The 22,624-nt window shown below is 41.8% G+C and overlaps 1 protein-coding gene across 3 annotated transcripts in view; it reads left to right on the top strand.

Annotated features, from left to right (window-relative positions):
• WDR64 (WD repeat domain 64) overlaps positions 1 to 22,624 on the top strand; it is a 110,334-nt gene that overhangs the window by 65,235 nt on the left and 22,475 nt on the right. For all 3 annotated transcript variants that reach the window (XM_077344975.1, XM_077344969.1, XM_077344978.1), the window contains 5 exons: positions 64 to 236; positions 1,458 to 1,637; positions 4,840 to 4,973; positions 12,084 to 12,170; positions 19,373 to 19,472. In XM_077344975.1, the coding sequence (XP_077201090.1) occupies positions 64 to 236; positions 1,458 to 1,637; positions 4,840 to 4,973; positions 12,084 to 12,170; positions 19,373 to 19,472 (674 nt within the window). The remainder of the gene's footprint in view (positions 1 to 63; positions 237 to 1,457; positions 1,638 to 4,839; positions 4,974 to 12,083; positions 12,171 to 19,372; positions 19,473 to 22,624) is intronic.

The raw sequence follows: 22,624 nt of genomic DNA, 5'->3' as shown, positions 1-22,624 counted from the left end.
GGCAATGCGCTTTCTGGTGACAATTCATGCCACGGCGACTCTTCTGCTTTGCTCTGTGGTCAGGGACTGTGAAAACGTGGGACTTTGGCAGTGGACAACAACTGAAAGCCTTGTCTATATCCAAGGAAAGCAGTGACAATGAGCACTGGCTCATCCAGATGACTTACCTGAAGGCTAGTGAGAGCAAACATGTGATCTTGGTCTTGGAGTACAGTGGGACAATCAAAATTGTTCAGGTATTTTAAGATGTTTTTACTCTATCATTTTGCAGCTATTAATTTTGAAAGTCAAACACTCAATCAAGGAATTAGCTTCATCAATAGCAAGCCTCTAAAATGTTGCTAAAGGTGGATCTGCATGTCTAAATTATCAATATTGTGTCTGCTTTATGTTATATCATAATGTAACAGATCACTATCATCTAATTCATATAAAGCTATAATTTTATTCCCAAATGTCTACCAAATTAATCAATGTGATTATTGTTTATTCTCCCCACCCCCAAAAAAATGTGCCCGTACTTCCTATTGTTCATAGGTTGTTCATAACCTTCATTCCTCCAGTTTAGCCACACACAAATGCTCAGAGTTTTCCTGCTGTTTTCAGCAAGCCCCTTGCTGATCCCCTTGTCTGGCATGCCTTCCTAAAAGAGCTATATGGTGCCATGCTGTTCTTTTTTTTATTTCTGCAAGGCATACCTTTTGGCGTGATCCCATGACTCACCCCCAACAGAAACTAACCCTCAACATATAACTGCATTTGCTCCTATTTATCCTTTCTCCTTTTGGTGTCCTGTTGAAACATGGATTGTGACTTCCATACAGCCTAGCATTACATATATGATTCATTTATATCATATCTTTCTCCTGCATTCAGCACATAAACTAACCCAAACCAGAAAAGGTAACAAAGGTTATATGCATTTTTAAAGGGATCACTGAAAAAGACCTTACATTGAATTGTGTTTGGTTTACCATACTAATTTCCCACAGATTAAAGATATGTTGTTTGTTTATTAGGATATTCAATTTGTTTTGATTGTACTGCTTTCAAAGAGTGGCCTAGGCTTTTATACCTTCCTTTGCTCTTCATCCTTTTTGGATTTGGCTTACGGTAATACATACATCATGTTCAGGGAGATGGCCATCCTCACAAATGATGCTTCCATCTGAGTATTCTCTATGAATTTTTATCTCTCCACCCATCCTCCAAGGTTCTCAAAGAGGGTCATGGAACATCAAAGATCTGCATTGGATATTGGCATACTCAGAATTGAACTTGGTTGGTCTTAAAGGTGCCCTCAAACTTTATTCTATTGATACAGACCAACCCAGCTACCCACCTGAAGCTAACTTTGAAACCTCGTAGTAACCTGAGATTTTCCTAAATATTTGATAAATCATGCAATTTAATTGTCAAATGAATATCTCCTGCTATTCAATTATTTGTTCTTCTAGGGTAACGAAGGAGAACCTTACCTGTGTATTACCTGGAGTCTTCCTGAAGCCCTGTCACTGGCCCTTCAAGGCAATCCAGTAATGCCCCTAAGATTGAGTCCCATTACCAGGAAAGCAAATGGGATTTTTCCAGATGCTCAACTATTACCTGAGAATAATCCTGTGGAAGCAGATATAGAGGTGAAAAGTATTTCCACACCTTTAGAAAATTCTAAATTCTACAAATGGTTTGGTAGGCTGTAAGTAGCCTAACCAGTGTTTTAGAGTCTGGCTGCATTTTATGATGTAAAATGGGCAGTGTCAGCTGGCCACTAGTATAATAGCAGAGCTTCTAGTTGGATCCCTATAGTTATTTTGTGGTGGTAGGGGAACAAAACACCCCCCCCCCCACACACACACACACACCAGCAGCAGCAGGCATAGACTCATAGTGAACATACCACAGCCCCTAGCAGCTCTGGCAGCACCCACCATCATGGAGCTGTGGCCAATGATGTCCACATTTGACATTTGGTTGAGGTCGACTCAAACTACCACTTCCCATGGGCCCTCCTCCTGAACCTCCCTCCTATGGCACCCACTGCAGTTCTGCCCAGCCCACTGGGCTATCAGTATGCATTAATGTAATGTTCTCCATATTATTCTATTCTACTATGCTGCTTGCCGTTATTATGTTGCTTGACAGTTCAGCTGATAAGCCACCCTGAACTAGCATTTTCACTGTCACACCCTTTCACATTCTGTGCCACACGCAAAAGCCTGCTATCATCACCCTTCTTGCACCCCAGCTGCCCCACCATCCAGAGATTCACCTTGCAAGGTCACACGTTCCCCCGCAAAGCACTCCTCCAGCCCATTCCTCCTGCAAACTGCACTCAGCAGCCAACAGCCTATGTGACTGGGAAGTGTGTGGAGATTGCCCATTGTAAAACAAGCAAAGTCCAATGGCACTGTGAAGACTGACAAAAATCACCCCAGCATTAGCCCCCCCCCCATGAATGTGCAGAGGAAATCCTTGGGGACATGTCATGGGACATAGGGTGGCACAGCATGAGGGGACTGGAAGAGGGAGACATCAGGGACAAGCCTCAACTGCCCGACACCAAACAGACAAGGACACAACTTTTGAACCCTCCAGACTTTATTGATCAGCAGCCAGGAATGGGCAGAAGCCCATCGTAGTAATGAGGTCCACTGAGCAGAGCTGCAAAGTCCCTTGGTGCCAGGGACCCAAAGGGAGGTAGGGTGTGCTTGAGCTTGTGAGTGGGGCAGGCATGCCAGATGGATGGCTGTCTGAACATCCTGAAAGCACAGCCGCTAGGCTGGAGCCAGTGAGATAGCAGCCCTGTGGGAGAGTGGCAGGATCCACCCACTTGAAGGGAGGGGCGGCATAAAAATCTAATCTAATTAATAAATAAAACAGTCACTGCAGCCAACCCATACCACATTGGGATGTCACCCTCCCAGCTGCTCTCCCTGTTGGAACTCCACCTGAACAGATGCAGAAGAGAGACATAGACAACACAGTGGCTGTGGCCACCACAGCTATGCATGTGGGACAGCAGCGGGGTCTACAATTCCTCCACCACCATGGAGGGGTTCCACTTGCTGGCATTTCCCTTCAGTGCACCCCTCCCACCCCTCCCATTGAATGGAGTTACACTTCTGTTGTTTATTCAATTCATGGTTCTCCTGTCCTATAAGGCAATAGATGCCATGGATAGTTGGCCTGCCATTTTGCTAAGTACAGCTGCCAGTCAGCCCAGGACTGAGCTGTAGTCCGTCCTACCAGAGAGTCTGATATGGGGCTTCCAGTATCCTTGTCAGCCCCCCCCCCCCCGCCCATCATGGCCAGTGCTCCCAGGCAGACTTCCTGAGCAAATGGTATGTCATAGGGCATATTGGTAGGTGGCCTGATGGATATGCACACATTGCTAGCCTTAGCTTTGAAGCCCGCATTTTTGAGGTGGTGCACAGGGCAGGTGAGAGAAGGAAAGGAATGGCAAGTGCAGCCTCCCAGTCCAAGGCTGTGAGATCTCTGCCCCTGCTTACCTGTCAGGGGTGCATTGCTTTCTTCCTCCTGGGGAATGGGCTCAGCTTTTTGGTGTGTGTCTGCAGAAAGGAGGTACTTGTGTGGGTTTTTCCCAGAGGCACATGAGTCAAACGGCATCAGTGTTCACTCTTTTGTTACTGCCAAGTGCCCTCTCTGTCCTTTCCTCTCCTGCAGTCAAGGTATAGTGCTGCTCATCGGGGATGGATGCACCCTGACATGTTCTAAACTGTGGCACAGGATGCAGCAAAGCACTATGTTAGTCTATCTCTGAGGTATACTAGTGCAATGGGTGGCTTTGCCCCCCCCACACACACACAGACACATAAGCACCTTCTCAGGATAGTGCTGTCTGCATAAGAGCCAGTGCACCATAGTTAGAATGTCAGGTTAGGCTGAAACCCTCACACTGATGAGAGGACCTGGATGATCTTGGGCCAATTATTCTCTCATTTTAAGATGTCTCACAGAGTTGCTATAAATTTAAAATGGAAGGGGAGGGATCCATGTATGCCAATCCTTAACAAATACAAAAATCTTCCATAATGCCTCCAAGGAAGTCATAAGTTTCTACTTCCTCTTTTATCCTGATCCTATGAGGTAAGCTAGACTGAGAGACAGTGCCTGGCCTAAGGTTACCTACTAACCTCCAGGAACTAGTAGAGATCTGAACCTCTTAGTCTAATACCCTGCCTGCGGGAAGAGTTTCTCTCTCTTAAAACAGGTCCATATGGGTAGCCCTGTTAGGATGTCTATAGCTTTAGGGAAGAGTAAGAGTAAGTAACAAAATTTGTGGTAGGGGAGGAGCTTTCATGAGTCATTGAAGAAGTGAGCAGGCATTCATGCACACTCCTGCCCTGACACTAATGTTCTTAGTCAGTTTGGTGTAGTGGTCAGGAGTGCCGACTTCCAATCTGGCATGCCAGGTTTGATTCTGCGCTCCTCCACATGCAGCCAGTTGGGTGACCTTTTGCTCACCACAACACTGATAAAACTGTTCTGACCGAGCAGTGATTTCAGGGCTCTCTCAGCCTCACCCACCCCACAGGGTGTCTGTTGTGGGGAGAGGAAAGGAAAGGTGACTGTAAGCCGCTTTGAGCCTCCTTTGGGTAGGGAAAAGCGGCATATAAGAACCAACTCTTCTTCTTCTTCTTCTTCTTCTTCTTCTTCTTCTTCTTCTTCTTCTATAAGATGCTCCTGGACTCTTACTCTTCTAAAATCTATGTATGGTGTTCAGCTTTAAGTGCTGTATAATTGTCTTCGTTAATATTTATGATTATTTCAACCTGCAGACTTGTCATGGTTCATAAGTCTTTTTAATGCATATTTTAGAATCCTTTACCACCTGAAGTCAAAGTGAAGTGCTTTGATGTGCTAAGAGTTGAAGGTTATAATTTGTTAGCAACCGCAAGTGCAAATGGTTCTATCATCATGTGGGACTTTGAATCCGCTGTCGCCAGACACATGTAAGTTTCTTTTCTGCTTAACATATTTATTGAAAGTTTTACACAACCACACAAAAGACACAAAATCTATAAAGCATTACTACCTACACCACTTAACCCCCAATAACAACTAATAATAAAGACACCTCCCCCACAAACCAAAAACATACAACAACAACAACAACAAAAACATTTAGGAAAGACCCCCAACCATCTACAAATCAGGTTCCTTAATTTTCGAATACCACATGCACAAAAAATATTATTGAAAATCCAAATTTCACAATTAAATCATTCATTGACCATTCATAATTATAATATATGTCCTTAATTAAAATAATATGACGAAATACATATTTACAACTAATAAATGTTTACTTTAGAATACACTTCATCTTTGTCTTAAATAATTTATTCAACATAACCAATAATACTACTCTCATTTACCTTATTACTTTTAAGATAATTTACAAATGGCTCCCAATTTTTTATAAAACTATCTAGCATTTGGTCTCTCATTAATATTGTTAACTTATCTAATTCTGCATACTCCTTAACCTTATCCAACCATTCATTTACACTTGGTATTTTTTCATTTTTCCAGTATTGAGCATAAATTATTCTTGCTGCTGAAATCATGTAAAGTAATAGTATTCTCCTTGCTTTTACTATTTCAGGATCCAAAATATTTAATAAGTATAATTCTGGTTTAAGTTTCAAGTCAAGCTTTGTTATTTTCCGAGTATATTGATGGATCTGTACCCAAAATTTTTTTGCCTCTGGACATGTCCACCAAAGGTGATAAAAAGTACCATCAACCAATTTACATTTCCAACATTTTGTTAAACCATTTTTGTATATTTTAGACAATAATACCAGAGTCAAATAACATCTATACAGCATTTTGTAGTAATTTTCCCTTATATTAGTTGCTAATGTAAATTTTATATCTCTTTTCCATACCATCTCCCATTGCTGAAGCTTAATAGTGTGCCCTATATTTTGTGCCCAACGAATCATTGATTCTTTTATCACTTCCTTCTCAGTGTCTTTTTTAAGTAACATATTGTAGATCCTTGCAATTAATTTCTCTTCTTGTTCATATATACACAGATCAGCCTCATTTTTTAAATTTTCAAACTGATAAACCTGTCTATCAGTTTTGAATTTGTCATATAACTGTCTATATAGAAACCAATTGCAGGTACTACTTGCTACTGTTATATCTTCCCTCTGTTTAAATTTTATTTGCTGTTCAGAGTAATCTAACAGATCTTTATATTTTAGATACTCCTCTGAGTGCCATTTTTCCCTACCATATAATGCCTCATGTGGCGACACCCAGTATGGAATTTTTGGCCACAATTGGTTCTTATATTTAGACCAAGTTCTAAACAGTGCCCGCCTTATACAATGATTTTTAAATGTTTGATGTATTCCTGCTTTCCCAAACCAGAGGTATGCATGCCAACCAAATTTTAAGTCATGACCTTCTAACTTTAAAATATAATTATTTCTTAACGTTAACCAGTCCTTGATCCAAACAAAACTTGCAGCATGATAATACAGTTCTAAATTTGGTAAGTTCAATCCACCTCTTTCTCTACTATCAAACAAATTTATTAACTTTATTCGTGGTTTCCTTCCCTGCCAAATAAATTTTGATAATTCCTTTTGCCAATCTCTAAATGGTTTCTCAGATGATATTATAGGGATTACCTGAAATAAAAATAACAATCTGGGTAAAATATTCATTTTAATAGCTGCAATTCTACCTAACAGAGACAGTGGTAAATTCCTCCATTTGTCCAAATCTCGTTTTATATCACACCAAGTTTTCCTATAATTATTATCAAACAATGTATTATTTTTACCAGAGATTACTACTCCTAAATACCTAATTTTCTTCTCTATTTTAAAGTTTGTTTTTGCCTCTAAAGTCATTTGATCCTTCTTTTGTATATTAAGTGCCAAAATTTTAGATTTCTGATTATTTATTTTAAGCCCTGATACTAAGCTAAACTTCTGAAATATTGACAAAGCTTTTTGAGAAGATGATATTGGATCTTCTAATAACAGAACTATATCATCTGCAAAGGCCCTAATTTTAAATTCTTCTCCCTTAATTTTTATCCCCTTAATCTCATTATCTTCCCTTATTTTATTCAATAATATTTCCAAAACCAAGATAAATAATAATGGTGAAAGAGGGCATCCCTGGCGTGTACCTTTCTGTACATGACACATCTGTGAACACTGTCCATTAATCTTAATATTTGTTACCTGTTCCGAATATATCACTCTTATACCTTTCATAAATTTCTCTCCTAATCCCATCTTTTCTAAGCATTTCTGCATAAACTTCCAATTAACGTTGTCGAACGCCTTTTCTATATCTAAGAAAATTAAGGCTGCTGGTTTATCTATATGTAAATTCAAATATTCTATCACATTAATCACAATTCTTAAATTATCTTTAATTTGTCTATTAGGAAGAAAACCTGATTGTTCTTTTTTAATATAGTCTTTTAAGACATTTTTCATCCTTTGAGCCAATATATCTGAGAAAATTTTATAATCATTATTTAACAAAGCAATAGGTCTGTAGCTTTTAACATCCAATACCTCCTGTTCCTCTTTGGGAATTAGCGTTATATACGATTGTTTCCATGAACTAGCGACTTCCATTCCTTCCAATATGTCATTCATAGTTATCTGCAGGGGCAGTAGTAACTCATCTATACATGTTTTATAAAAGATATTTGAGATCCCATCGGGTCCAGGAACTTTATTCAATTTACTTCTTCTTACACTCTCTATAATTTCACTTACTGTAATAGGTGCATTTAAAAGTCTCCGTTGGTCATCTGTAATAGACATTACATTATGTTGACTTAAATAGCTTTCAATTATTTTTTCATCTATTTTCTGATCCTTATACAAATTTGAAAAAAATTGAACAAAACGTTCTTGAATATTTTTCTCTCCTGTTAATACTTCTTGTCCATCTTTTAGTTTTATTATTCTTCTTTTTGCCTTTTCTTGTCTCAATTTAATAGCTAGCCATCTACTTGGTTTGTTAGCAAATTCGAAATTATTTCTTTTAATAAATTTCATTTTTTTCTCCATATCAGAATCCATTAACATAGAGAACTGCCTTTGAAGATCTTTCTGTTTTTGCCTTAACTCATCATTAAAGGGGTCTGCTTTAATTTCTTTTTCAATTTTTCTCAGTTCACTTATTAATTTTTTCTCCTTTTCTCGCTGTTTCCTTTTTAATCTTGCACTCAGTTGTATAAAAATACCCCTCATAAAAGCCTTCGCAGTGTCCCATACAATGTAATTCTTGACTCCATTATTTAAATTGAATTTGAAAAATTCTTTTATTTGCTTTTTACATTGTTCTACCATATCTTTGTTTTTAAATATTACTTCATTTACTCTCCACATCATCCTCCCCCTGTTCGTATCCTTAAGTACCATTGATACAGCATTATGATCTGAGAATACTTTAGGTTCAATATCTACTTTTAATGTTTTCAAAGCTAAATCTCCTGAAACCCAGATCATATCAATTCTAGATAATGACTTATGTCTATCAGAATAAAAGGTATAACCTTTCGAGTTCCCATTTTTCAATCTCCATATATCCATCAGATTCAAATCTTATATCAAAAAAAGGCTTAGGAAGCTTTCCTTTTGGATTCTTAACCAATTTACTTACTTTTTTATCTAACTCTAAGTTTACAACCCCATTGAAGTCTCCCATTAAACACCAACTTTCATATTCCAAAGATGAAATTTTTTAAGTTAAATCATAATAAAATTTCTGTTTTCTCTCATTTGGCGCATATATTGCTAACATCATAATCTTCTTGCCTAGACAACTAATTTCCACCCCTAAATATCTTCCTCTGTCATCCTCGATAATTTTTTGTGGAGATAATAACGGATTAATATACATCACAATGCCATTCTTTTTAACATTATTTGAAGCTATAAATTCATTACCCAATGATTTATTAATTAACAAATTACTGTTATTTTTCCTAATGTGTGTCTCTAACAAACAAGCTACATCTATTTTTTGGTTCTTTAAGTAATGAAAAACCTTTTTTCTTTTCTGTGGTATATTTAAACCATTAATGTTCCAAGACCAAATTTTATAACTCATCATTCAATAATTAATATAAACAAAAATACAGGTTTTGAGTCTTATCCTCTTGATCCTTGATTTTCCTCTTCTGTCTTTTCTTCTTCAGTTGAAAAGTCTCTTTCAAATTTCTGCCAAAAATCTCTTGCCTGTTGTAATGTTGTCAATCTATATTTTTTTGTCTTCCATTTAAAGGAGACTCCCTCTATTTCTTCCCATTTGAAAATTATTCCATTCTTTTTCAAAGCTTCAGTCAGGAAGCCATATTCTCTTCTTCTTTTTAGAATGCTAAGGGGGATTTCCTTCATAATAGGTATCTCCTTTCCTTCACAGACAAGTCTTTTTGTAAAATGCAGTTTTAACACATCATCTCTAGTTTTCTTCCAAAGAAAGAATACCAAAACATCTAAAGCCTCCTCTGTTGTGTTAATAAATTCAGCCAGTATTTTAATCATTTTTTCTCTAGTATCTTCAGCCTCCTCCTCCTTAATTCCTCAAAATCTCAAAATCCCTTCTCTCTGTCGCAGTTCCAGATGTGCCTGCTCAACCATCAAATTCTCATGAACTTTAACAATATTTTTCTGTTCCTCATTTATGCCTTCCATTTGTTCGTTCATCTTTTTAAACTCTGAATTTAACTTTACAGTAACAGTTTCTATAGCTTTAAGTTGAGTTATTTCTTTTTTCAACTCTCCTAGTTCCACATCCATTCTTGACAACTTATCTTCCATTTTATTTAACTTATCATCAATGCCGTTTAACCTTGAGGTTGCATCAGCTTTAAATTCAGAGAGCCTTCCTATTAAATAGTCCAATTTAGTTGATTCAGAATCTGTACTATTTTTTCTCCTTGAGGTGGCCATATTCTCTAAAACTCTCTAAATAATTAACTCAATATAGCCTAATTCACTGTTTGATTTTTAAACAATGAATACCATATGACATATGCAGCTTCCAACTCCTCTTTTATGTCTGCAGACAGCTTTGTTCAAAAGTCTTCTAATATATAAGAAGGGAGTCCTTGTTACTCTCAAGTAAATTGTTACCGGCAATTAATTATAGCTTGGTATAGCGAAAACTCCTTTTTTTACATCTGTCAAGACCATAAGTCAGCACGTTTCTTTTCCAACCTGGTATGTAGACAGCCTCCTTATTCAAATACATTCATCAATCTTCTTTAAACTGGAGATAACAGCCATTGCCGGCTATAGGAAAACACTATCCACTGAGTAGCTTGATGGAGCCTTATCTCAAACAGCTGGAACCCCTCGGAGTAAGTAACTTCAAAGTGTATCCACGCCGCTTTTAAAAGACTTATCGGCAGCCTGGACACCCCCTTTTCGCAGGGGGGTGGAAGTCTGACAGAGGAATAAAAATATATATATCCTCTATCGCATACTTGCTCAGTAGTAGTGCTCAGCTAAGAAAGCTGAGCTGCCTAGCCCGCGATAGCCGGAACCGGAAGCCCAGACACATGTAAGTTTCAAAGTATGCCAAAAAGCACCCACAGGGGGAATAAGCCTCTGGGTAGGAAACGCCATTGTCAGGAGAGTCACTGCATGTTTATTTACTCACAAAGGTTTCATCTCACTTTTCAGACAAAATGTCAGAACAGCAGGTGATCATTTCACTAACATTTCTAAAAAAGATTTTTAAGAGCATGATATAAAATCATATCAAAAACAGAACAATAAACAGGGCAACAAAACAGTATTCCCAAACTGTGAACCCAAACTCTCAAGGGGACACTAACACTCATCCTAAACATCTTGTCCCCTTCTAAAGACCTCATATTGGGATCTGAAATTTTTCAGAAATAGTGGTTTTTATTTTTGATCTAATAGACTTTAACCCCAAACTACTGATTTATTTTTGCATACACTGACATTGCCTTCCTAAGGGGGTATAAAGCTTATTCTTCAAAGATAGGGAAAGAGATTAAAGAGCTCTTTGCTTTTGGGACAATGAGCCAGTGTTGCTGGCCCTATTGCTTTCACTCAAGCCCACCAGGGCATTAGTCTTCTGTCTATATTCAACTGTCACATAACTGCACCGCAGTGCATATAATGGGAGAAAATATTTAGCTGGCATCATCTCATGAGGTACATTTGGACTGTTTGATCATTGGCATGGCTTCCTAGGTAATGTCTCAAATATTTGCATTAGAGGCAGAAGACATCATTGGCCCTCATCTCAGTCTACTAATCGTAGCATACATAAATGCATCCTTTCCTGCTCCATCCCTTTCCTCCTTATGCTTACATGAATACCGCAAGTGGTGGATGTTGCTATGGGACTAGGGAAAGAGGCAATGGGAAAACCTGCATGTGGAAGCCACTGCACTGTCCTCAGGCGGAAAACACCCAGATCTCTTTTTAAGGAGCAGGGCATTTTTCTCCAGGCTTGTTGACAATCTCAATCTAATAACTGTAAATTTCAGGGTGATTTTACTGCAACTCAGTCTGAATTATGTACCTTGGAAAGTAATAATACTTTTAAATCTGGATTGTGCCTAAGTTTATGTTTTAAAACCATGGACACAATCTTGCTCTTTCTCCATCTAAAGCTATGTGACCATGTAAATAATATACAATGAGATTCTGGAAGCCCTACAGGGCATTTTCAGTTGAGTTATTTTCATGTTTTCTTATACACACACACACACACACACTGTTGTTGTTGTTGTTGTTGTTGTTAGCCATTCAGTCGTATCTGATTCTTGGCAATCCTAGGCACAACTGATGCCACTACACTGCACTGCACTGCACTGCACTGCACTGCACTGCACTGCACCACACTGCTCTGTACTATACTATACTACATGTGCTCAAATTTTAGACCAAATTTAGGCTGACCAGCTAGCACCTTTTAAAGTGTAAATACAGAAGCAGGCTGTTTACCACAGCCCTTTGATTCCATGCAAGAGAAATGTGCATTTTATCAAATGAGTAGATTACAGAAAAAATATCTATTTCCAGATTCAAAGCTGAACAGGCTGTTGAAACACCTGAACTACTTGGAATCAATATGTTACTGTTCCTCTGCCGAAGTGCTCTTTCTGTGAGGTAGGTACATCGTATAACAAGTATGGATTACGTCCATTGTCTAAACTCTTCTAGGTTAGGAACAGTGACCTGCAGCTCTGCCTGTGATACTCATCCCACCAAACTCCACACGAAGAAGGCCAGCGTGGTGTAGTGGTTAAGAGCGGCAGCTTCTAATCTGGAGAGCTGGATTTGAATCCTTTCTCCTCCACATGCAGCCAGCTGCCTTGGGCTCAGCACAACCTTAATAATGCTGTTCTGACCAAGCTGTCAGAAGCTCTCTCATCCTCACCTACCACAGAGGGTGTCTGTTGTGGGGAGAGGAAGGTGATTGAAAGCTGCTTTGAGGCTCCTTCGGGCAGTGAAAAGCAGGGTATAAAACCAATTCTTTTTCAAAGACTGTGCTTGAAGAGGTAAATTGTTTCAAGTTTTTATGGTTATAAATAATAGGAGGCAGTTAACTTCTCTGGCACAGCTTAATGTTTCTAATTTGTTTTTACTTATGGCTATAATTCATAGGATTTAAATGATGTTAAATGGCCAACCACATATTAAGCCCTGATTTTCAATATTGATGTTGACCACTAGCTGAGACATTTTTATCGTGAATTAAATCCAGTTTATCCCAATGATGCCATGTTCCCAAGTAACTATACAAAGGCTCACAGTATTATGAAATACTACATTTACTCAAATGCAAGACTAGGTCTTTCTTCTGAGGAGAGCCATCAAAAAGGGGGAGAGAGTTATCTTACATTCATATACAAGTTTCAGGTAGAATCAGTAATAAACGTTTGCCTTTAAACTGGGGGGGGGGAGGTTGTAAATTAAGCTCATCTTTTGAGTAGATGTGATATTTAACTTGCAGAATGAAAACATGCACAAGTGCCTTTTATAAATTTTAACATGTACAAGTAAATAAATTCTTAAAACAATGTTGCTTCTCTGCCATTCAAAACAACATGTGAAAATGCAATCAAGCATCTATGGCTGTGAATGTATTATTCAAGACAGGACACTGCCTTTTACTGAATCAGACCACTGGTACTTCCTCCTCTGACTCAAAGCAGGAACTCAGGCAGAAACCCATCATTTTTCCAAGAGAGAATACAAAAACACACAATGCAGAGCTGGAAAATCATAACAAAACTGTATAAGAAGCAGCCCCAATGAGACATGACAATGCTCCATTTAGGCACTGAGCATACAAAACACATTTAACTATTGCATGTTATGCCTTCAAAGGAAAAATGGTTTATAACAAAACATACATTAAAATGCATGCGCACATGACTCCACTAATTTGCTAAATACTATGAAAAAGGCCATAAGATGGCCAGCATTGGAAAGAGATATCTTCATTTTAAATGGGGTTGTTGGATTTGACAGAATTTACTAACTGTAACAGTAAACGTATTGTATAAGCCATCTTATGCTCCTGTGGGTGTACCACCATTGGCAGCAGTACAAGAATGGTCAAAAACCAGGTGCTAGAGCACCAATCCAGAATAAAAATTCAGGTTTTAGAAGCACCATTAATATCTTCTGGTTTCTAAGCTTCTAAGGTTTCTAAGTTTCAAACCTAGCTCTGCTTGATGAAGGCAATCCTCTTTTCCTGTAAAGCTCCAACATTTTTCTCCTCTTATATAGTCTTGCAGATGTGTTAAAAAGTATATCGTTTGCAGGATCATAAGTGTAGTTTCTAAATCTGCAGCTGGCAGTTGTGTTTAATGTCCACAAAAATGGGTCCCATTTGAGGGTCTGCCGGGTTAAGAAGAAAGGCAGTGTGGCATTGTTCAGGCCACCTGAGGTCAACAGCACAGCTGGATAATAGCAGGGGAATCCCACACCTCCCCAGACCTTCCCTCAGCCTAGCCACCAGGATCATCTGGCATGTCCACAGGGGACCTGGGTGAGCACACCTCATAGTGGGAAGTTTCCATCTGGTCCACATGGCTGGGTTAAAAGAGCCCTGTCATGCTACCTGTCGCAGTCAGCCTTGTGGGTTTTCCCATCCCTCCCTCCCTTTGGTTTTAGCATACCAAATATGTTATATCAGGTGTTCTGTGCTTGTTTGTTGCCCACTTTTTCTCTGTCACAACTGCATTGGGTGGTATCAGCATCCATTTTGGGGGGAAAGGCAGTCTGTGTGTCTGTTTCTGCCATATTTGGAGATTCCCTTAAGGGATTTTAGGGAGAGAATTTAGAGGGGCTCAGCACAGTTACCAAGAGAGCCTCACTCCCAAGTGGCAGAGGAGACCATGCACTGGCCTGCTCCCCTTGTGGAATCACGCATCCTGCCATCCCACAGTACCTTGCCTGCCAGTCAGGTTGGCTGATGCCGGGCACTTTTGCCCCATGCTGTGCCAAGGCTCTTACAACTGCTGTAATCAGTCAAATCGTTGCCATTTTCAGTCCAGAAATTAGAATCATAGAATCATAGAATCATAGAGTTGGAAGGGGCCATACAGGCCATCTAGTCCAACCCCCTGCTCAACGCAGGATCAGCCCAAAGCATCCTAAAGCATCCAAGAAAAGTGTGTATCCAACCTTTGCTTGAAGACTTCCAGTGAGGGGGCACTCACCACCTCCTTAGGCAGCCTATTCCACTGCTGAACGACTCTGACTGAGAAAAACTTTTTCCTGATATCTAGACTATATCGTTGTACTTGAAGTTTAAACCCATTACTGCGTGTCCTCTCCTCTGCAGCCAGCAGAAACAGCATCCTGCCCTCCTCCAAGTGACAACCTTTCAAATACTTAAAGAGGGCTATCATGTCCCCTCTCAACCTCCTTTTCTCCAGGCTGAACATTCCCAAGTCCCTCAACCTATCTTCATAGGGCTTGGTCCCTTGGCCCCAGATCATCTTTGTCGCTCTCCTCTGTACCCTTTCAATTTTATCGATGTCCTTCTTGAAGTGAGGCCTCCAGAACTGCACACAGTACTCCAGGTGTGGTCTGACCAGTGCCGTATACAATGGGACTATGACATCTTGTGATTTTGATGTGATGCCTCTGTTGATACAGCCCAAAATGGCATTTGCCTTTTTTACCGCTGCATCACACTGCCTGCTCATGTTTAGTTTACAATCCACAAGTACCCCAAGGTCTCGTTCACACACAGTGCTACCTAGAAGCGTATCCCCCATCCAGTAGGCATGCTTTTCATTTTTCTGACCCAGATGCAGAACTTTACACTTATCTTTATTAAATTGCATCTTGTTCTCATTTGCCCATTTTTCCATTGTGTTCAGATCTCGTTGAACTCTGTCTCTATCTTCCGGAGTATTTGCCAGTCCTCCCAATTTGGTGTCATCTGCAAACTTGATGAGTAGTCCCTCCACCCCCTCATCTAGATCATTAATAAATATGTTAAAAAGTACCGGGCCGAGCACCGAACCCTGAGGTACCCCGCTACTCACCTCTCTCCAGTCTGATGAAACACCATTGACAACAACTCTTTGAGTGCGGTTCTCTAACCAATTCCCTATCCACCTAACGATCTGAAAATCCAGATTGCAGTCCTTCAACTTATCCATCAGAACATCATGGGGAACCTTGTCAAAAGCTTTACTAAAATCCAAGTAAATGACATCAACCAAATTTCCCCGATCCAGCAAACCTGTTACTTGGTCAAAAAAGGAAACTAGGTTGGTCTGGCAGGACCTGTTGGAGACAAATCCATGCTGACTTCCTTGGATCACCAAATTGTCCTCCAGATGTTTGCAGATCGCTCCCTTTAATATCTGCTCCATTATCTTCCCCACAACAGAGGTCAGACTCACTGGTCTGTAGTTTCCCGGGTCATCCTTCCTCCCTTTTTTGAAGATTGGAATAACGTTTGCTCTTTTCCAGTCCTCCGGGACATCTCCAGTCCTTAAAGAGGTTCCGAAGATGATGGACAAGGGCTGTGCAAGTTCTCTGGAAAGTTCTTTGAGTACTCTTGGGTGCATTTCATCTGGACCAGGGGATTTGAACTCATCCAGTGCAGCTAAATGCCTCTCGACCACCTCTCTATCCATGTTAACCTGCCACCCAGACACTATCCTTTGGCTACAGCCATCTCTAGATGTGCCTAAACACTTAGACCTGTGGGAAAAAACAGATGTAAAATAGGCACTAAGCCTTTCTGCTTTCTCTGCATCTTTCGTTAGAGTTTGTCCATCCGCACCCAACAGCGGGCCTATTGCCTCCTTTACTTTACGTTTGCTCCTCACGTAACTGAAAAATCTTTTCTTGTTACAATGGGCTTCCCTGGCCAATCTTAGCTCACTCTCAGCTTTGGCCTTTCTGATGATTGATCTACAGTGCCTAGTAACCTGTAGGTACTCTTCTTTAGAGCTCTGTCCTTCCCTCCATTTCCTGAACATTTTCCTTTTCTTTCTTAGTTCCTCTTGAAGTTCTCTGTTCATCCAAATAGGCTTCTTAGAGCTCCTGCAGTGTTTTCGTATTTCTGGAATAGTCATTGATTGAGCATGCAATAGCTCTTGTTTGATTAGCGCCCACCCTTCACATGCTCCCTTCCCTTCCAGCATTCTCGTCCATGGTATGACACTCATCATGTATCTGAGTTTATTAAAGTTTGCCCTACGAAAATCCAACATCCGCGTCTGGCTACAAGCTTCCTTGGCTCCCCATCTCAAAAGGAATTCTATGAGGACATGGTCACTTCCCCCTAGGGTCCCCACCTCCTTCACCTCATCCACCAACTCTTGCCTGTTGGTCAGTATTAAGTCCAGTATGGCTGAACCTCTTGTGGGTTCATCTACCATTTGATAAATGAAATTGTCAGCCAGGCAGGTCAGAAACTTGCATGACTGAGGACGCTTCGCAGAGTTTGTTTCCCAGCACACATCTGGGAAATTGAAGTCACCCATGATGACAAGGTCCTGCCGTTTGGATATTTTCTCAAGCTGCTCACAAAGTGCAGCATCCACATCCTCTCGTTGGTCAGGCGGTCGGTAGCAGACACCAACCACCACACTGTTTGTGTCCCCCTCGCTTATTTTCACCCAGATGCTTTCCACTGTAGATATGCTCTCCTTCACTAGAATTTCCTGACAGGTAAGCCCTTTCCTCACATAAAGTGCCACTCCTCCACCTCTTCGATCTATTCTGTTTTTTCTGAACAGTTCATATCCATCCACCATTACATTCCAGTCATGAGAATCATTCCACCAAGTTTCTGTGATGCCTACTAGATCATACCTTTCCATCAGCATGAGAAGTTCCAGCTCTTCCTTTTTATTGCCCATGCTTCGGGCGTTAGTATAAAGACATCTGAATCCTTTTACTTTTGGTTCCCTATGAGCTGGCCTTGCCGGTTGGGCTGCCTCCGATAGTTTTCCTTCCATACACTCCCTATGTTGATCGTCTCCTTCCCCTAGTGGCTTTAGTTTAAAGCTCTCCTGATGAATCTCCCCAGGTTCCTGCCAAACACATTCTTCCCCAGTTTTGATAAGTGCAGTCCATCAGGTGCTAGTAGGCCTTCCTCAAGAAAGCCTATCCCATGGTCCCAGAAACCAAATCTCTCCTGCCGGCACCAACTACGCAGCCAGTGATTCACCTCCATTATCTTCCTCTCCCGACGCATTCCTCTTCCCTTGACAGGCAAGATTGAAGAGAATACCACTTGTGCCCCCATTTGCTTGAGCTTCCTCCCCAGATCTTGATAGTCTTTTTTAATAGGAGCGATGGTATTCAGGGACATGTCATTCGTCCCCACATGGACCATCACAAATGGGTAGCGATCCGTAGATTTGAGGAGTTTGGGCAGCCTTTCTGAAACATCTTTAATTTTCGCCCCTGGCAAGCAACACACCTCTCGGGTTAGGGGGTCGGGCCCAGCCACGTGGCGATCCATTCCTCTTAGCAGGGAGTCTCCAATTACCAGTACTCTCCTTTTTTTTTTCTTCTCAACTCCATTTCCTTCTGTCCCCGTGGCCTCTTCCCTTTGTCTTAGAGTTTGTTTTGGGACCTCTTCCCTTGTTGACCCTTGCACCTCCTCTGCAAGGGCCTGAAATCTATTCTGGACCTCCAAAGGCCCCGAGAACTGTCTCGCCCTTCGCCGTTCAGTCTTTTTCCGAACTGCCTGCAGAGGCTCCCTATTGTGGTCAATCTCCTTGTCCTCTACAGGACTGGTTGTATTCTCTTTATTCTCTTTATTCCATGTTGCAGAGCTCTGGACTACGAACTCCTCCCCTTTCTTACTTTGGGTCAGAGTAATAATTTTGTTTTCTAATCCCCTAATCTTTTCCTCCAAAAGTTTTACCAGCTTACACTTGGGGCAGCTGTAGTCCATCTTGTCTTCTGGGAGGAAGGCAATCATGTCACACTCACTGCAGATGATGGGATGAGTGTCCTGGAGGTCCATTGTAATGTCTAGGCAGTGCAAGTACTAGGGAAATATAATCTACTGATATAATCTACTGATTCTAATTGCTCGGCCAAGAACCCCAGGCTAAGAGCCACAGGCCAAGAGCCCTTTGTCTCTTGCCAAAGGCTCGCACCTCTGGTGAGGAGTAGCCCTTTTTAATCCTCCCAACAATTACCCAGCAATCACCTCACCCAGGCAGAACAATAGCCTCACCTGGTCAACAGCAACTCTCCCCAGTAGCTCTCTCTCCACGTGCTCTCAGTTGTCTGAGCTCTGCCTCTGGTGAGGAGCAGCCCTTTTTAATCCTCCCAACAATTACCCAGCAATCACCTCACCCAGGCAGAACAATAGCCTCACCTGGTCAGCAGCAACTCTCCCCAGTAGCTCTCTCCACGTGCTCTCAGTTGTCTGAGCTCACCTGTTGTTTGAGCTCACCTGTTGTTTCTTGCATTCCCCAAGAGTGGTTGGTTGTCTCACCATCTCCTCACCCCTTTGGCTCTACAACCATGATACAGTTTTTGACTTCCTAACATTCTGGGAAGAGCCTCTTGTGGCGCAGAGTGGTAAGGCAGCCGCCTGAAAGCTTTGCCCATGAGGTTGGGAGTTCAATCCCAGCAGCCGGCTCAAGGTTGACTCAGCCTTCCATCCTTCCGAGGTCAGTAAAATGAGTAGCCAGCTTGCTGGGGGGTAAACGGTAATGACTGGGGAAGGCACTGGCAAACCACCCCGTATTGAGTCTGCCATGAAAACGCTAGAGGGCGTCACCCCAAGGGTCAGACATGACTCGGTGCTTGCACAGGGGATACCTTTAACATTCTGGGCCACTCGGCTGATGTCTTCCATGCAGGAAACAAAGTGAGTCCTCCACCTACAGTTCAGTGCCTCAGAGTGATGACAGTCACATGCAGGATACAGAGGGTGGCAACAGCACCTCAAGCATAAAGAGGGTATGTCTCCATTTGGGTTTCGGTGATTGTCAAGCATCCTGATTAAAATTTTATGTCTGTACTACACCGGAGTCCAATACTGCTACTAACTTTCAGTTAAGACAGGAAAGGATGTGCCCAAAAGTTATTTACATCAACTCAAATGAGAAAACAAGGAGGAGCCAGGAGCTTGAAAGAGTTGATATTCTTGCACTGTTTTAAGCTGCACATCAACAGCATTTCCAGCAATATAGATTAAAGCAGTGGTTCTCAACCTGTGGGTCAGGACCCCTTTGGGGGGTTGTGGCAGGGCGAGCAGCTTGGCTGGGGGGGGGGGGGCTGCCGCCACTGTTGCTGCTCCTCCTGCAGGCACCTGCACACGGTGGCAGAACTGAAATGAGAAACCCGGGGAAAAAGAATTTATATACAACCATGAACAATGGATCTTCACACCATTGGTCAGTTTCGGTTTAATTTCTGTGAAAGAACACTTGCCTAATTTTATAGCTGAGGGTCACCACAACATGAGGAACTAAAGGGTTGCGGCATTAGGAAGGTTGAGAACCACTGGATGAAAGAAAGGGGAACCCAGCACCTTTTGAAGGAAGACAGCCAACTTTCGCATAGGCAACATTTACTCCATGCTATACAAACCATCTTCCTCTCATTTTTGCATACCAACTCTTTGTTTGAGGGACAGGATTGGGCCATGTTGTTTGACCGATAGGTAGCCTTGCCTCTGTGTGTGTGAGAGAGAGCAGGGTACCACCTGTACAGCAGAAAATGCTGCAGAAATCACTTGTACAAAATAAAGTCTTGTAGCACCTGACTAAATGAGAGGAGACGTTTTATACATGGCTGCAGTCAAAATATGGTACTAGAACAATATAAAAAGAGATCTTGAAAGAAAGACGAAGCTGAGTAAAGAATGTAAATTGGTGTAAATTAGCATTTAACTTTTTTCTGTTCTAGCTATCTCATTGAACACTTGATAACTATTCATGGTCCTCTTATCTCACTGAGATAATTAAATTAGAAACCATTTTTCAAGATTGATTATTGGAGAGTGGAACTCTAGTTAATTTTTTAGTGAGTTTATATACATAAGACCTTATTTCAATTATATTCTTATAGATCGGGAAATGTAAAAGATACCATTGATGGCTCAGTCTGCTGATACTCTGCTTTATTCTGTTTCCCTAGCATTTAATGTATAGATGTGTATATGACATTTAAAATTGAAAATAAAGATTGCACACAAATGAACATAAAGAACGGCATAAGATTGAAGTGATTAATATTGAATAATCTATCAGATCAACATGTGTGATCCATAAATTAGGGGCACACAGGGGAACAAAGGAAGGAATTTTCAAGTGTGTTATTTTTAAAATATGTACAGCAAGATATTGCATCTTTTTTTCTCAACATCCCCAAAACCAGATGCTGTGTTAAGAGTACAAGCTGACTTTTGTATATTTGTGGCCTGTGCAGTTAAGTGCTGTTCATTTTATGTAGATGAAAAGTCATTTTGAAACAGAGAAAGTACTGGGGCAGGTTGATAGTCAGAGTGTAGAGTGCCAGCATTTCAATTCTCACTAGCTTTGAGGTCCAAACAACCTCCTAGTGACCATTCTTTTAATAGTTTTGAGGTCATATTTCTCAATGTATTTTTCATTTCACTTCAGTCTGACACATCTTTTCCCCCTAATACTGTCTTTGTAGCTTCCTTTGTTAGATTCCCATTTCCTCAAAGTTTTATAAGTGCAGAAGAGCACACCTTTGTCAGCATTCTTGGGAAGTATTTTTTGTTAAAATATCAACAACTGATACATGTGCATTATCTAATTAGATTGGTTTTGTAATCCACCTTGAGTCCCTGGTGGAAGGTGGACTAGTAATTCAATAAATAAATATAAATAATAAATCCTTATCCATGGTTCCTCTTAATATTTGTGAAACCGGCCCTGGGGTGGAGCGTGTCTCAGGTGTCTGAGTTGGAATAGGGCCAATCAGGGTGTGGGCAGCGAAGCTCCTGCCCTACCTCACCGGGCGCTCGCCCCTCCCCTTACTCACCATGAACTGTGCATCACAGATACCCGTACCGCTGACCACCTGCCTGCCCAGTGCTCTGCGGCACTCTTAAAGGTGATTAGGAGAGAGGGGGACATGGCCGCTACCTCCCCCTCCCAAAGCCCTGCTGCTGCCTCCGCGACACTCCACGGACCTTTCATACCTCACGGAGACAGAGGGGGCAATGGCTGAACCCTCCCCCCCAAGGCACTGCACCTCCCTCAATGCCTCACTGCCACCCTCATGAATGTTGCGCCAATGACCCACCAAATGACCGCTGCCTCGCCCCTCCCATAGCCGGACATCTAAGTGGCTGAGTTTGGAGGGCGTGTCATTTGGAGTCTGGGGTTGCAGGGATGCTTCCCCAGCAACAGGGAGAGCCAGTGTGGTATGGAGTGCAGAGTTGCCACTTGGCCGTCAGACTGTCGCAGCTCATGGCATTGCCTCTGCCCACTGTGACCCACCACAAAGAGAAGAGTAGCCGTTTCCTGGACTCCGTTAAAACATCCTCTCAAGAGCAAGGACAGGCCACCAGTGAGAGAAGCGATGTTTAGACTGAAGGAGAGAGAGTCAACATAGTTGCACTGCTGTAAGTGTTCCCCACTTCCTCCACAGGTGTGAACTGTGGATGGAAATGATGGATTTTGAGAGAGCTCTGTTGCCAATCGTCCCCTTGTGATCATTCACCTTGGGATTCTTCTCTCCCGGCAAGACAACACAGGTGATGAACAAGTGCGCTGCGTGCTCCATCCCCCTCCCCCACCCCCAGCAGCACCAGCACCAACAGCACGCAGGTGGCTGCGGGACATTGTGAGGGTGGGGGGAGGAAGTGGCCATTCCCTGCTCCATGTCTGTGCCTTCCTCCCCCCCCAACGTCCCACGACCACCTGCGCAATGTTCATGCTGGTGCCGCTTGGGGGGGGGGGTTGCTGGAGTGCGTCGCACGATCATTTACTGCCCGTGTTGTCTTGCCAGCAGAGAAGAATCCTAAGGTTAATGATCACGACAGGACGATTAGCAATGGAGCTCTCTCCAAATCCTTCATTTCTGCCCACAGTTCCCACCCAGGGAGGGGGGGGAACACTTACAGTGACATGACT

This window comes from Paroedura picta, chromosome 1 (assembly GCF_049243985.1).
Source record: "Paroedura picta isolate Pp20150507F chromosome 1, Ppicta_v3.0, whole genome shotgun sequence".
Taxonomy (NCBI): Eukaryota; Metazoa; Chordata; class Lepidosauria; order Squamata; family Gekkonidae; genus Paroedura; species Paroedura picta.
Note: the sequence above shows the minus strand (reverse complement) of the source record. Positions and strands in the feature narration are given on the sequence as shown.